At 45.8% G+C, this 13,779-nt stretch overlaps 2 protein-coding genes across 4 annotated transcripts in view; one reads left to right on the top strand and one right to left on the bottom strand.

Annotated features, from left to right (window-relative positions):
* The window catches only part of LOC124031711 (disintegrin and metalloproteinase domain-containing protein 10-like), a 32,903-nt gene extending 30,838 nt beyond the window's left edge, over window positions 1-2,065 (bottom strand). For 2 of the 3 annotated variants that reach the window (XR_006838161.1, XM_046343298.1), the window contains exon 1: window positions 1,900-2,065. Coding sequence is in view for 1 of the 3 variants with exons in the window: in XM_046343298.1 (XP_046199254.1) it covers window positions 1,900-1,966 (67 nt within the window). In the remaining 2 variants the exon portion in view is untranslated. The remainder of the gene's footprint in view (window positions 1-1,899) is intronic. The other variant, XM_046343311.1, reaches the window with a different exon arrangement.
* Window positions 2,066-9,806: 7,741 nt separating this feature from the next.
* LOC124038606 lies at window positions 9,807-13,511 on the top strand. The gene is made up of 3 exons (XM_046354700.1): window positions 9,807-9,870; window positions 10,784-12,751; window positions 13,431-13,511. Exons 2-3 carry the CDS (start codon window positions 10,829-10,831, stop codon window positions 13,509-13,511), a joined length of 2,004 nt encoding a protein of 667 aa, XP_046210656.1. The 5' UTR covers window positions 9,807-9,870; window positions 10,784-10,828.
* Window positions 13,512-13,779: the final 268 nt, after the last annotated feature.

Here is a 13,779-nt window from a genome sequence, read left to right as displayed (position 1 = left end):
ATACCGTCGGCTGAAACTGTGATAAAGCCTGTTAAAACAGTGTAAAGCAGCGGAGGCTGGTGGGAGGAGGTATAGGAGGACGGGCTCATTGTAAATGGCTGGAGTGGAATTAAAGAAATAAGTCAAACGTAGTTTCCATATGTTTGATACCGTGTTCCATTTAAGCCATCACTATGAGCCCATCTTCCTATAGCTCATCCCACCTGGGGCGGCAGGGTAGCCTGGTGGTTAGAGTGGAGGGGCGGCAGGGTAGCCTGGTGGTTAGAGTGAAGAGGCGGCAGGGTAGCCTGGTGGTTAGAGCGTGGTCATCCCACCTGCCACCACTGGTGTACAGTACATTTAGCATTATATGAAATTAAAAGGGTTTCATGTATCCAGAACTGTATCGCTATTTAGAATCAATTCACGTTTAGATTGAGTACTTGGCTGTTTTGGCTGCTAGCGCCAGTCTACCCTCCGAAGATATCAAATCAAAAAAATGCTAGGACGTTAAGGAGTAGAGGTGTAGTCTCCTTAAGAATGCATCTCAGGCTATATGTGAACCATGAAACACAACATTCAATCAAAGCTGTTAAAATCACTTCTTTGCGCAATTAGTCCATGCAGGGTGATTTCTAACTGATGCAAGGATGATGCAACGGGGTCATGTGAACCAGAACGACATCTCATTGAAAACACACAGTGAGTTGCCTCTATAGATTTCTTGATCAGAACTTGTCAATGAAAATCAGGAAATTGTTGGATTCACATGTATACTATTGTATCTTTCTACTGTATCCATCGAATAGTTACAACATATATATATTGTACATATATTATTTTTTACTATTTTATTTATTTAACTAGACAAGTCAGTTAATAACAATTCTTATTTTCAATGACAGCCTAGGAACAGTGGGTTAACTGGTCTAGGAGCAGTGGGTTAACTGGTCTAGGAACAGTGGGTTAACTGGTCTAGGAACAGTGGGTTAACTGGTCTAGGAGCAGTGGTTTAACTGGTCTAGGAGCAGTGGGTTAACTGGTCTAGGAACAGTGGGTTAACTGGCCTAGGAACAGTGGGTTAACTGGTCTAGGAACAGTGGGTTAACTGGTCTAGGAACAGTGGGTTAACTGCCTGTTCAGGGGCAGAACGACAGATTTGTACCTTGTCAACTCTGGGATTCAATCCATCAACCTTTCAGTTTCTAGTCCAAAGCTCTAACCACTAGTCTACCTGATACCCTAGGATGTCCCTAGATCCTCCTAGGATGCTAACTACCACATAGCTAGTAAGTAAGTTAATAACAAAGATCGAATATATGTTCTCTTTCGAGATCCATTGACTTTGGGCCAACAACAAAACAAAGAAAATGCAAAAATGACAAGATGTCAAAAGGCATAGCTAGCTAGGAACGTTAATCATCAAGCAATACGGCTAACTAGCTAATTGTTGCTGCTAAACTGATGCTAAATTAGCGGGCTAACTAGTTAATTACTGACAGAAAGTGGGTCAGCCCCATAATTCCAATTTTTTTTTTACTATTGACGTTGCGCATAAACAATATTGACCTAAAAACACTCCATAATATTGCAAGAAAAATCAGATGGTCGCAGAATCCTTCTTCATATTCTCATAACAAATGGCAGCTCGGCGAGCTAGCTAGCGTTAGCCTTCACATAACCATCATGATAAACAATATTTTTTTTTTAAACAAAACTGGCTTTTTGTCAAACTTAAAATAAAATATTTCGACAACTATATAGCTTGTTGGTTTGTCAACAACAACAAAAAAGGACAAACGATATCTTCACAACGACCAGGCCGTGGTCCGTTAAGTTTTCTTAGCTAGCCTAGCCTACTAGCCTTCTTGACCGTTATTCCGTCGCTCTACAGAATACATACAAAATGCTCCTACTCACCTTGGGTGTAATTTATTAAGTAGATGAAATAGAGGAATTTGACGAGAAACATATCTGTAAAGTCCATTGTTCGAGCATTGATACCGTGATTCCCTTTATTGTCCTACTTTAGACTCACTCTGTGACAATGTTTATCGCAGCTTCCTCTCTTTCTCCTCTTCCTCGCCTCCCGCCTCCCTCCCTCTCTGTGTTTAACGCCCTGACGTCAGACGCAGACCTAGGGATGAGGAGTCTCTCTCTCTCTGTGTTTAACGCCCTGACGTCAGACGCAGACCTGGGGATGAGGAGTCTCTCTCTCTCTCTCCGTGTTTAACGCCCTGACGTCAGACGCAGACCTAGGGATGAGGAGTCTCTCTCTCTGTGTTTAACGCCCTGACGTCAGACGCAGACCTGGGGATGAGGAGTCTCTCTCTCTCTCTCTGTGTTTAACGCCCTGACGTCAGACGCAGACCTAGGGATGAGGAGTCTCTCTCTCTCTGTTTAACGCCCTGACGTCAGACGCAGACCTAGGGATGAGGAGTCTCAATTCAATTCAATTCAATTCAAGGGCTTTATTGGCATGGGAAACATGTGTTAACATTGCCAAAGCAAGTGAGGTAGACAACATGCAAAGTGAATATATAAAGTGAAAAACAACAAAATTTAACAGTAAACATTACACATACAGAAGTTTAAAAACAGTAAAGACATTACAAATGTCATGAAACATGTGTTAACATTGCCAAAGCAAGTGAGGTAGACAACATGCAAAGTGAATATATAAAGTGAAAAACAACAAAAATTAACAGTAAACATTACACATACAGAAGTTTAAAAACAGTAAAGACATTACAAATGTCATATATATATATATATATATATATATACAATGTACAAATAGTTCAAGAACACAAGGGAAAATAAATAAGCATAAATATGGGTTGTATTTACAATGGTGTTTGTTCTTCACGGGTTGCCCTTTTCTTGTGGCCACAGGTCACAAATCTTGCTGCTGTGATGGCACACTGTGGAATTTACCCCAGGAGTTTATCAAAATTGGATTTGTTTTCGAATTCTTTGTGGATCTGTGTAATCTGAGGGAAATATGTATCTCTAATATGGTCATACGTTGGACAGGAGGTTAAGAAGTGCAGCTCAGTTTCCACCTCATTTTGTGGGCAGTGTGCACTTAGCCTGTCTTCTCTTGAGAGGCAGGCCGGTCTCCGGCGGCCTTTCTGTCATGTTTGTCATTCATTGTCATGTCTTGTCCCTGTGCTCCCCATGCTATTCGTTTCCCTCTGCTGGTCTTGTTTGGTTCTATCCCTCTCTCTCCCCCTCCCTCTCTCACTCTCTCGCTCTCTCTTCTCTCTGTCGTTCCGTTCCTGCTCCCAGCTGTTCCTATTCCCCTAATCATCATTTAATTCCCACACCTGTTCCCGATCCTTTCCCCTGATTAGACTCCCTATTTATTCCTTTGTGTTCCGTCCCTGTTCCGTCGGTTCCTTGTTTTGTTTTCCATGCTGTAATTGCGTTTCGCCCTGTCCTGTCGTGTTTTTTGCCGTGATTGTGTATCACCCTGTCCTGTCGTGTTTTGTGCCTTCTTCAGACGCTGCGTGTGAGCAGGTGTCTCAGTTGACTACGGCCTGCGCCTACCCGAAGCGACCTGCAGTCTGTGGCCGCTCTCCAGTTGTTTTCCCCTCAACTATCTAGAGGATTTCAGTTATTCGGATTTGAGCATTAATAAACTCTGTTTCTGTTAAGTCGCGTTTGGGTCCTCCTTCACCTGCATAACACTTTCTCAATAGCAAGGCTATGCTCACTAAGTCTGTACATAGTCAAAGCGTTCCTTAAGTTTGGGTCAGTCACACTCTATCTCTCTCTGTCTCTCTCTCTCTCTCTCTCTCTCTCTCTCTCTCTCTCTCTCTCTCTCTCTCTCTCTCTCTCTCTGTATTTCTCTCTCTCTCTCTCTCTCTCTCTCTCTCTCTCTCTCTCTCTCTCTCTCTCTCTCTCTCTCTCTCTTTCTCTCTCTCTTTCTCTCTCTCTTTCTCTCTCTCTTTCTCTGTCTCTCTGTCTCTCTCTCTCTCTCTCTCTCTCTCTCTCTCTCTCTCTCTCTCTCTCTCTCTCTCTCTCTCTCACTCTCTCTCTCTCCGTGTTTAACACCCTGATGTCAGACGCAGACCTAGGGATGAGGAGTCTCTCTTCCCCATCACCATGGAGTGATACATTGTAGCAGATAGTGTATTAGGTAAGGTTTCAAAAAGTAGGATTACAAGCTAGCTAGCTAGTTACCTTTGTGATTTCTCGGTACGATCTGATGTTGTATCTTGACACTCTCAGCTTAAAAGACCATCTCTGCAGAATAAAAATAAGTAAATATATACACACCGAGTAAACAAAACATTAGGAGCCTCAATTCGGTGCGCTGCTGCTAAATTAATATAGGGGAAACACTGAATTCATCATGTTTTTCTTCTTCTTCTCTCACTGTCTGTCCTACAACAAACTCTAAAGTGCTAACTGTATAAGGTCCGTTTCATTAAATTGTGGACCTGAGTGTGTACTTCAGTGAGACGGGTCAAAGGTCAAAGGCAGGTGTTTGCCAAGCTCATCCGTCCTATTCAAGCCTCGATGGCAGTGATGTGACACACCTCTATGTCAGCTCCCAGTCTCTGCAGCTCATCTGGACCACCAGGCTAGTCTAGTAAAACTCAGCTCGGTAAATGTAAATGGTATAAATGGATGCATGATCACACAGTACAGCTCAGCGCAGCTCAGTTCAGCAGTGTTAAAAGGGTCTTCTTATTCCAGCCGAGCCCCTCTGGTCCCAGTCACCGCCACGTGTCACACCTTTACACCGACCCACAGTTTATCCAGCCAGATCGCTAGGGCCCTTCACCTCTACCAGCTGACATTATATAATAGAATAGTAGATCTGCTGCTTTTGAGACAGCCTGTCGCTAAGTTTTGTTAGACTTCAGAGCGGCTTTTGACATAATCGATCATAGTCTGCTGCTGGAAAAAAGTATGTTTTATGGCTTTACACCCCCTGCTATACTGTGGATAAAGAGTTACCTGTCTAATAGAACACAGAGGGTGTTATGGCTTTACACCCCCTGCTATAATGTGGATAAAGAGTTACCTGTCTAACAGAACACAGAGGGTGTTATGGCTTTACACACCCTGCTATAATATGGATAAAGAGTTACCTGTCTAACAGAACACAGAGGGTGTTATGGCTTTACACCCCCTGCTATAATATGGATAAAGAGTTACCTGTCTAACAGAACACAAAGGGTGTTATGGCTTTACACCCCCTGCTATATTGTGGATAAAGAGTTACCTGTCTAACAGAACACAGAGGGTGTTATGGCTTTACACCCCCTGCTATAATGTGGATAAAGAGTTACCTGTCTAACAGCTTTAATGGAAGCCTCTCCAACATAATCCAGGTAGAATCAGGAATTCCCCAGGGCAGCTGTCTAGGCCCCTTACTTTTTTCAATCTTTGCTAATGACATGTCGCTGGCTTTGAGTAAAGCCAGTATGTCTATGTATGTGGATGACTCGACACTATACATGTCAGCTACTACAGCGACGGAAATGACTGCAACACTTAATAAAGAGCTGCAGTTAGATTCAGAATGGGTGGCAATTAATAAGTTAGTCCTACATATTTCTAAAACTAAAAGCATTGTATTTGGGACAGATCATTCACTAAACCCTAAACCTCAACTAAATCTTGTAATAAATCATGTGGAAATTGAGCAAGTTGAGGTGACTAAACTACTTGGAGTAGCACTAGATAGTAAACTGTCATGGTCAAAACATATTGCTACAACAGCAGCTAAAATAGGGAGAAGTCTGTCCATACTAAAACGTTACTCTACTTTCTTAACAGCACTATCAACAAGGCAGGTCCTACAGGCCCTAGTTTGGTCCCACCTGGACTACTGTTCAGTCATGTGGTCAGGTGACACAAAAAGGGACTCAGGAAAGTTGCAATTGGCTCAGAACAGGGCAGCACGGCTGGCCCTTGGATGTACACTGAGAGCTAATATTAATAATATGCATGTCAATCTATCCTGGATCAAAGTGGAGGAGAGATTGACTTCATCACTACTTGTATTTCTGAGAGGTATTGACATAATAATAATAATATAATATAATAATAATATATGCCATTTAGCAGACGCTTTTATCCAAAGCAGTCATGTGTGCATACATTCTACATTCTACGTATTGGTGGTCCCGGGTCCCGGGTCCCGGGGATCGAACCCACTACCCTGGCGTTACAAGCGCCATGATCTACCAACTGAGCTACAGAAGGACATGTTGAATGCACCGAGCTGTCTGTTTGAACTACTGGCACACAGATCAGACACCCATGCATACCCCTCAAGACATGCCACCAGAGGTCTGTTTAAACTACTGGCACACAGCTAAGACACCCATGCATACCCCACAAGACATGCCACCAGAGGTCTCTTCACAGTCCCCAAGCCCAGAAAATACTATCGGAGGCGCACAGGACTACATAGAGACATGACTACATGGAACTCTATTCCACAGTACTACATAGAGCCATGACTACATGGAACTCTATTCCACAGTACTACATAGAGCCATGACTACATGGAACTCTATTCCACAGTACTACATAGAGCCATGACTACATGGAACTCTATTCCACAGTACTACATAGAGCCATGACTACATGGAACTCTATTCCACATCAAGCGAGCAGTAAAATTAGATTTAAAAACAGATTTAAAAAATACACCTATTGGAACAGCGGGGACTGTGAAGTAACACAAACATAGGCACAGACACAGGCATACACACACACGATAACATACGCACTACCCACACAGGTACACATGGATTTAGTACTGTAGATATGTGGTAGTGGTGGAGTAGGGGCCTGAGGGCAAACAGTGTGTTGGGAAATCTGTGAATGTATTGTAATGTTTGTTTTTTAAATGGTATAAACTGCCTTAATTTTGCTGGACCCCCAGAAGAGCAGCTGCTGCCAACGGGGGTCCATAATAAATACAAATACACAGCGTCCCATTGGAAAGGAATATACTTCTGGTGTACCAAAATGCAATAACACTGTTGGTGTGATCGAGGCCTAATGCACTGAAGCGTGGAAATTCATTTGCCTCCCTGCCTAAGAACGTTGTGTCCGGGTCTAAACAGTGTCGCTGAGAAAAACCAGGAGATAAGTGATGCTTTTAATATAAAAATACAAATAAAAGATTTCTGCGGGCCTTTTTACTTGAAATAAATGGTGGTTTAATTGACCCTGGTAAAAATCAATCGACTGCTCTTCCCTCTACCAAGTCAAATCAAATTGGATTGGTCACATACACATATTTAGCAGATGTTATTGCGGGTGTAGTGAAATGCTTGTATTCCTAGCTCCGACAGTGGAGTAATACCTAACAGTGCAGTAATACCTAATAGTGCAGTAATACCTAATAGTGCAGTAATACCTAATAGTGCAGTAATACCTAATAGTGCAGTAATACCTAATAGTGCAGTAATACCTAATAGTGCAGTATTACCTAATAGTGCAGTAATACCTAACAGTGCAGTAATACCTAACAGTGCAGTAATACCTAATAGTGCAGTAATACCTAATAGTGCAGTAATACCTAATAGTGCAGTAATACCTAATAGTGCAGTAATACCTAATAGTGCAGTAATACCTAATAGTGCAGTAATACCTAATAGTGCAGTAATACCTAACAGTGCAGTAATACCTAATAGTGCAGTAATACCTAATAGTGCAGTAATACCTAACAGTGCAGTAATACCTAACAGTGCAGTAATACCTAATAGTGCAGTAATACCTAATAGTGCAGTAATACCTAATAGTGCAGTAATACCTATTAGTGCAGTAATACCTAATAGTGCAGTAATACCTAATAGTGCAGTAATACCTAATAGTGCAGTAATACCTAATAGTGCAGTACTACCTAACAGTGCAGTAATACCTAATAGTGCAGTAATACCTAATAGTGCAGTAATACCTAATAGTGCAGTAGTATTTTCTGCCGTGGTGTTTCACCTGTTGTGGTGTTGTTTTCATGTTTTGTCTTAGAAAAACAGGTGCTGATACTCCATTCTGTCGCTCTCGTGACAGTAACTTGCTAAAATGTGTGTCCACCACCAATATGTAACGTGAGAGAGAGAGAGGGGGGTGGGAGAGGGAGAGGGAGAGGGAGGGGGAGAGAGAGAGAGAGAGAGAGAGAGAGAGAGAGAGAGAGAGAGAGAGAGAGAGAGAGAGAGAGAGAGAGAGAGAGAGAGAGAGAGAGAGAGAGAGAGAGAGAGAGAGAGAGAGAGAGAGAGAGAGAGAGAGAGAGAGAGAGAATCCAAAGTTACAGTTCCCACCTACTACTCAGACATATTTCTGTACTGTGTGACAGTGAGACAAAACATACGTGATGAACATGGTCATAAATACATCAACACCAGATATTCTTTAGAACAATGTCACAGTGGCGTCATAATGGTACAAGTCCTTTAACAGTATAGCTCCATCCACTTACTAGTGTCACTCGTGTCGTTCACCACGGATCTTTCATTCAGAATGGGCAATGTGCGACTGCGCTGGTTATAACCTCCAACAACCTGAGACGAATAGCTAGTTCTCTTTGCAGGCGTTAGACAGTGGCAGAGAAACTGTCATACTGGCTCTACCTTGTGTTATTGTTAATAAACATTATTATGAGCTTTAGATTAAATGAAGCTAGATGAGTAGCCCCGGGGGGTTTTGTTGTTACATGAACAGCAAAGGATGTCAGGATGCATATCTAGAGTAGACTAAAGTAGGCGAATAGATTACGCATCCCGTCAATATTGGTGGATTTTCATAGATGGTTGAAAATGGAGGTCAATGTTGTGCTTTCACAAAATAATAGCACAACATAAAAATAAAAATAAATTGTTATTAGTTGACATAAATACTAGGCCTAGGAGGTGTAGCCTACCGCTTCTGTAGAAATGCAAATTAAAATACAAAAATAGACAGAATGCATGGGCTAATTGAGTATCTGGATATTAAATGTTTTTAACCCCTCGGAAAAAAATGGCCGTAATGTTTATAGGACTCTCATTTTGACTCTGATTTCTGTTCAGTCTCATGAAGGATACTTTTAATGAGATCAGATGACCCAGAACAGTGTTTCCCAACCCTGGTCCTCCAGTACCCAGAACAGTGTTTCCCAACCCTGGTCCTCCAGTACCCAGAACAGTGTTTCCCAACCCTGGTCCTCCAGTACCCAGAACAGTGTTTCCCAACCCTGGTCCTCCAGTACCCAGAACAGTGTTTCCCAACCCTGGTCCTCCAGTATCCCCAACAGCCCAACCCTGTTCCTCCAGTATCCCCAACAGTGTTTCCCAACCCTGGTCCTCCAGTATCCCCAACAGTGTTTACCAACCCTGGTCCTCCAGTATCCCCAACAGTGTTTCCCAACCCTGGTCCTCCAGTATCCCCAACAGTGTTTCCCAACCCTGGTCCTCCAGTATCCCCAACAGTGTTTCCCAACCCTGGTCCTCCAGTATCCCCAACAGTGGTTCCCAACCCCGGTCCTCCAGTATCCCCAACCCTGGTCCTCCAGTACCCCCAATCCTGGTCCTCCGGTACCCCCAACCCTGGTCCTCCAGTACCCCCAACTCTGGTCCTCCAATATCCCCAACCCTGGTCCTCCAGTACCCCCAACCCTGGTCCTCCAGTACCCCCAACCCTGGTCCTCCAGTACCCCCAACAGTGTTTTCCAACCCACGTACAGAAGCAAACAGAGGCTGAGGAGAGAATAGAGATGCCTGCCTGGGTTATTCCTTACACATGTTCCAGGGCTGCTTGCCCCTTTCTCTCTTCTTCTAAATTCACCAGATTCCCGTTTTTTTCTTTCTAAGGCAAATCTCTGATCCGGACACAGGCAAGAATTTAAAAAGTAGCGAAGATCCTGATCATCAGTCAATGCTGGTAAGTCGGATATCAGCTTATATTATTTTGATTATTAAACTTTAATAGAAACAGATCAGCTTGCAACTCGCTATTTCAGGTCTCTATCGTAAAGATTTGGTTCTATGGCACGGAGAATCATGGCACGCGCGCACACACACACCACCAGCCTGATTAGCTTATAGCACAACACCAGCGTGGTGCAGTATCAATGAGAAATCAATCAAATCAAGGTCGTTGTTAATTATGCCTATAAGAAGTAAACGGTTTGTTTTTGTCGCCTATAGATTTACAACGCTTTGGTTGAATGTGACAATTAGCGGTTTTCAGAGAATGGATGAGAAAAACATATCTGAGTTTTATGGGAGACAGACAAAAGATGCCGAGTGCGTGAAAACCCGGATCCGATTTAAGAAATAGGTTGAGATAGAACGAATGCGTGCGTTTTCCTGTCCTGTGCTCAAAATAACATATTTCTAACGCTACCCCTGCAGTTGCGGCAAAAGTTTGGCGTAATCGTTTATCATTTTGATTATCTGCAATGTTCAATGGAAGAATCTCGCACGAGATCTTATACGATCCGCAATAGCAACAGCATTTGCAACGTCATAATGATCAACAACAAAAAGGCCGACTACAAATAGCATCAATCATCCGTTGTACCGTTCAGCACCATGGACAGGGACAGTTCGCATTTAGATGTGTGTGGTTTTGGCGGGTATTATTGAACGCAGATGTGTAGTGACGCAGTTTTAGACGAATAAACCATTTGATTTCGCTCACTTGAGGATTGCATGCGTTCCTGTACACTCTTATTTGGTCTAGCTATGTAAATAGAACCAGTAAACTATTTTAGACACAGATTTAGCTTGTAAACCCGATATGCAATTAGGAATAATAATTTGATCATGGGTTCATTGCGGTCTTATTTTAGGACTGAGGATAGTGTGGTGGGGGATTTGATGGGCCAGCCTCAGCCATGGCTCATGGGAGGAAGTCAGAGAAGATCACTAGAATCCTGGGGCCCAGCCCTCCATCCTGCCCTGGCCATGCTGGATTCATAGAGAAAAAGCCAGGGACTATTAGGAGAATATTGGCCACCAGCCCTCCACCCTGCCCTGGACCCACAGGATCCACAGAAGAGTCTAATGAAGGACCTCATAATGAAGGACCTCAGAAAGAAAGACCACAGAGTTTGAGAAGTAAGGGCCCTTCGCCCTGCCTTGGCCCCTTATCCACAGGGGAGCCTACTGATGAAGGACTGATGAGCCTACTGATGAGTCTGAGCAGCAAAGGCCCAACTGAAGAACCTCATAATGGGCCTCGGAGTCTGAAGAGTGAGGACCATCCTCAGCACTCTCAGAGCACCTGCATTGAGGAGCTGGACAATAACAATGACGAGAGGACCCCTGGGCCTGCAGCACCTGTCCCTGTCCCTGCTAGTGCAACACAGGCCCACCCAAACCAAGCCTACAGCCACCTGACTCAGGCCCAGAACTACCCTCGGCAGTCAGATGCCCAGGCCCATCCCCGACACCCACAGCAGCATTGCAGAGAGAGTCCAAACAGCCCCAGCACCAGGCCCACCTCTGACTCCCCATCCAGTCAGGAGAGCAAGCCCAGGACTGTTGAACCACCACCTGTCCTTACCAGTGCCAATCCTAACCAGCCGTATCTGATTAGTCCCTCCGGTTCACCTCTTCCTGCCCCTGCTACAGCTAGTGTCTCCTCTGAGCCCCCGCTGAACCAGCCCGGTGACACCATCATCCCTGACAGCATGGATGAGGAGGAAGAGGAGGAGGAGGACAGCTGCTCAGAGTATGACAACGTGGGTTCGGACGTGGAGGGTGTGGAGCAAGACATTGATCAGGTACTACAGGTGGAAGACCAGAGTATGCAGGTGAGGTACTACAAACACTATCCTGAGCCTCAGGATGGAAGTTATGTAGATAGTAAGGATGGCATCTATGTGGAACACCAAGACAGAACCTACGCGGAACACCAAGACAGAACCTACGCGGAACACCAAGACAGAACCTACGTGGAATGTGAAGACAGAACCTATGTGGAACACCAAGACAGAACCTACGTGGAATGTGAAGACAGAACCTATGCGGAACACCAAGACAGAACCTATGCGGAACACCAAGACAGAACCTACGCGGAACACCAAGACAGAACCTATGCGGAACGCCAAGACAGAACCTATGCGGAACACCAAGACAGAACCTACGCGGAACACCAAGACAGAACCTATGCGGAACACCAAGACAGGACCTACGTGGAATGTGAAGACAGAACTTACATAGAACACAAAGACAGAACCTACGTGGAATGTGAAGACAGAACTTACATAGAACACCAAGACAGAACCTACGTGGAATGTGAAGACGGAACTTACATAGAACACCAAGACAGAACCTACGTGGAATGTGAAGACAGAACTTACATAGAACACGAAGACAGAACCTACGTGGAACACCAAGACAGAACCTACGTGGAACACCAAGACAGAACCTACGTGGAATGTGAGGATGATACCTATTGCCCCAAGGATGACTCCAATGTAGAAGGTCAGGATGGCACCTATGTGGAGGGTAGTGTGGAGGGGAACAGCCTGGAGGGGGATGGGAGCAGCACTGGACAATGCAAACACACCAGGTTACTGTACAGACCTGAGTCTGAGGAAATGCTTATGTATAATGAAAGACTAGAGACAGATACAAATCCCTGTATCTCATCTGAGCATCAGTTCAGTGACAATCCATGTCATGCCCCCAAGGCTGGAGACGAGGAGGAGAAAGGGAATGTGGAGGTGCAAGAGGAGGAGGTGGAGGGGCAGGATGAAGTGGAGGGGCAGAAGGGGCAGGAGCAGGTGGAGGGGCAGAAGGGGGAGGAGGAGGTGGAGGGGCAGGAGGAGGAGGTGGAGGGGCAGAAGGGACAGGAGGAGGTGGAGGGGCAGGAGGTGGAGGGGCAGAAGGGACAGGAGGAGGTGGAGGGGCAGGAGGAGGAGGTGGAGCGGCGGAAGGGACAGGAGGAGGTGGAAGGGCAGGAGGTGGAGGGGCAGAAGGGACAGGAGGAGGTGGAGGGGCAGAAGGGGGAGAAGGAGGTGGAGGGGCAGAAGGGGGAGGAGGAAGTGGAGGGACAGAAGGGGGAGGAGGAGGTGGAGGGGCAGAAGGGTGAGGTGGAGGGGCAGAAGGAGGAGGTGGAGGGGCAGATGGGGGGAGGAGGAAGTGGAGGGACAGAAGGGGGAGGACGAGGTGGAGGGGCAGGAGGAGGAGGTGGAGGGGCAGAAGGTGGAGGAGGAAGTGGAGGGACAGAAGGGTGAGGAGGAGGTGGAGGGGCAGAAGGGGGAGGTGGAGGGGCAGAAGGGGAGGAGGAAGTGGAGGGACAGAATGGGGAGGAGGAGGTGGAGGGGCAGAAGGGGGAGGTTGAGGGGCAGAAGGGGGAGGAGGAGGTGGAGGGGCAGAAGGGGGAGGTGGAGGAGCAGAAGGGGCAGGATGAGGTGGACGGGCAGAAAGAGAAGAATTTCCCAGATGAGATGGAAACAGAGGAAGAGCGGGATGTGACCACATACACAGAGGAGGATTCTGAGGAGACAGAGGACAGAGAGCAGGAGAAAACACCCAGCAGCCACCAGGAGAAATATGGGGAGAGGATAAGAGAGGGAGAGAGGAAGGAGGAGAGGATGAGAGAGAGAGGGGGAGAGGATGAGAGAGGGAGAGAGGGAGGGGGAGAGGATGAGAGAGGGAGAGAGGGAGGGGGAGAGGGTGAGAGAGGGGGAGAGGATGAGAGAGAGAGGGGGAGAGGATGAGAGAGGGAGAGAGGGAGGGGGAGAGGATGAGAGAGGGAGAGAGGGAGGGGGAGAGGATGAGAGAGGGAGAGAGGGAGGGGGAGAAGACGAGAGAGGGAGAGAGGGAGGAGGAGAGG

This window comes from Oncorhynchus gorbuscha, linkage group LG01 (genome assembly GCF_021184085.1).
Source record: "Oncorhynchus gorbuscha isolate QuinsamMale2020 ecotype Even-year linkage group LG01, OgorEven_v1.0, whole genome shotgun sequence".
NCBI classification, from domain to species: Eukaryota; Metazoa; Chordata; class Actinopteri; order Salmoniformes; family Salmonidae; genus Oncorhynchus; species Oncorhynchus gorbuscha.
The sequence above is the reverse complement of the archived record's forward strand: the minus strand, read 5'-3'. Positions and strand labels throughout refer to the sequence as shown.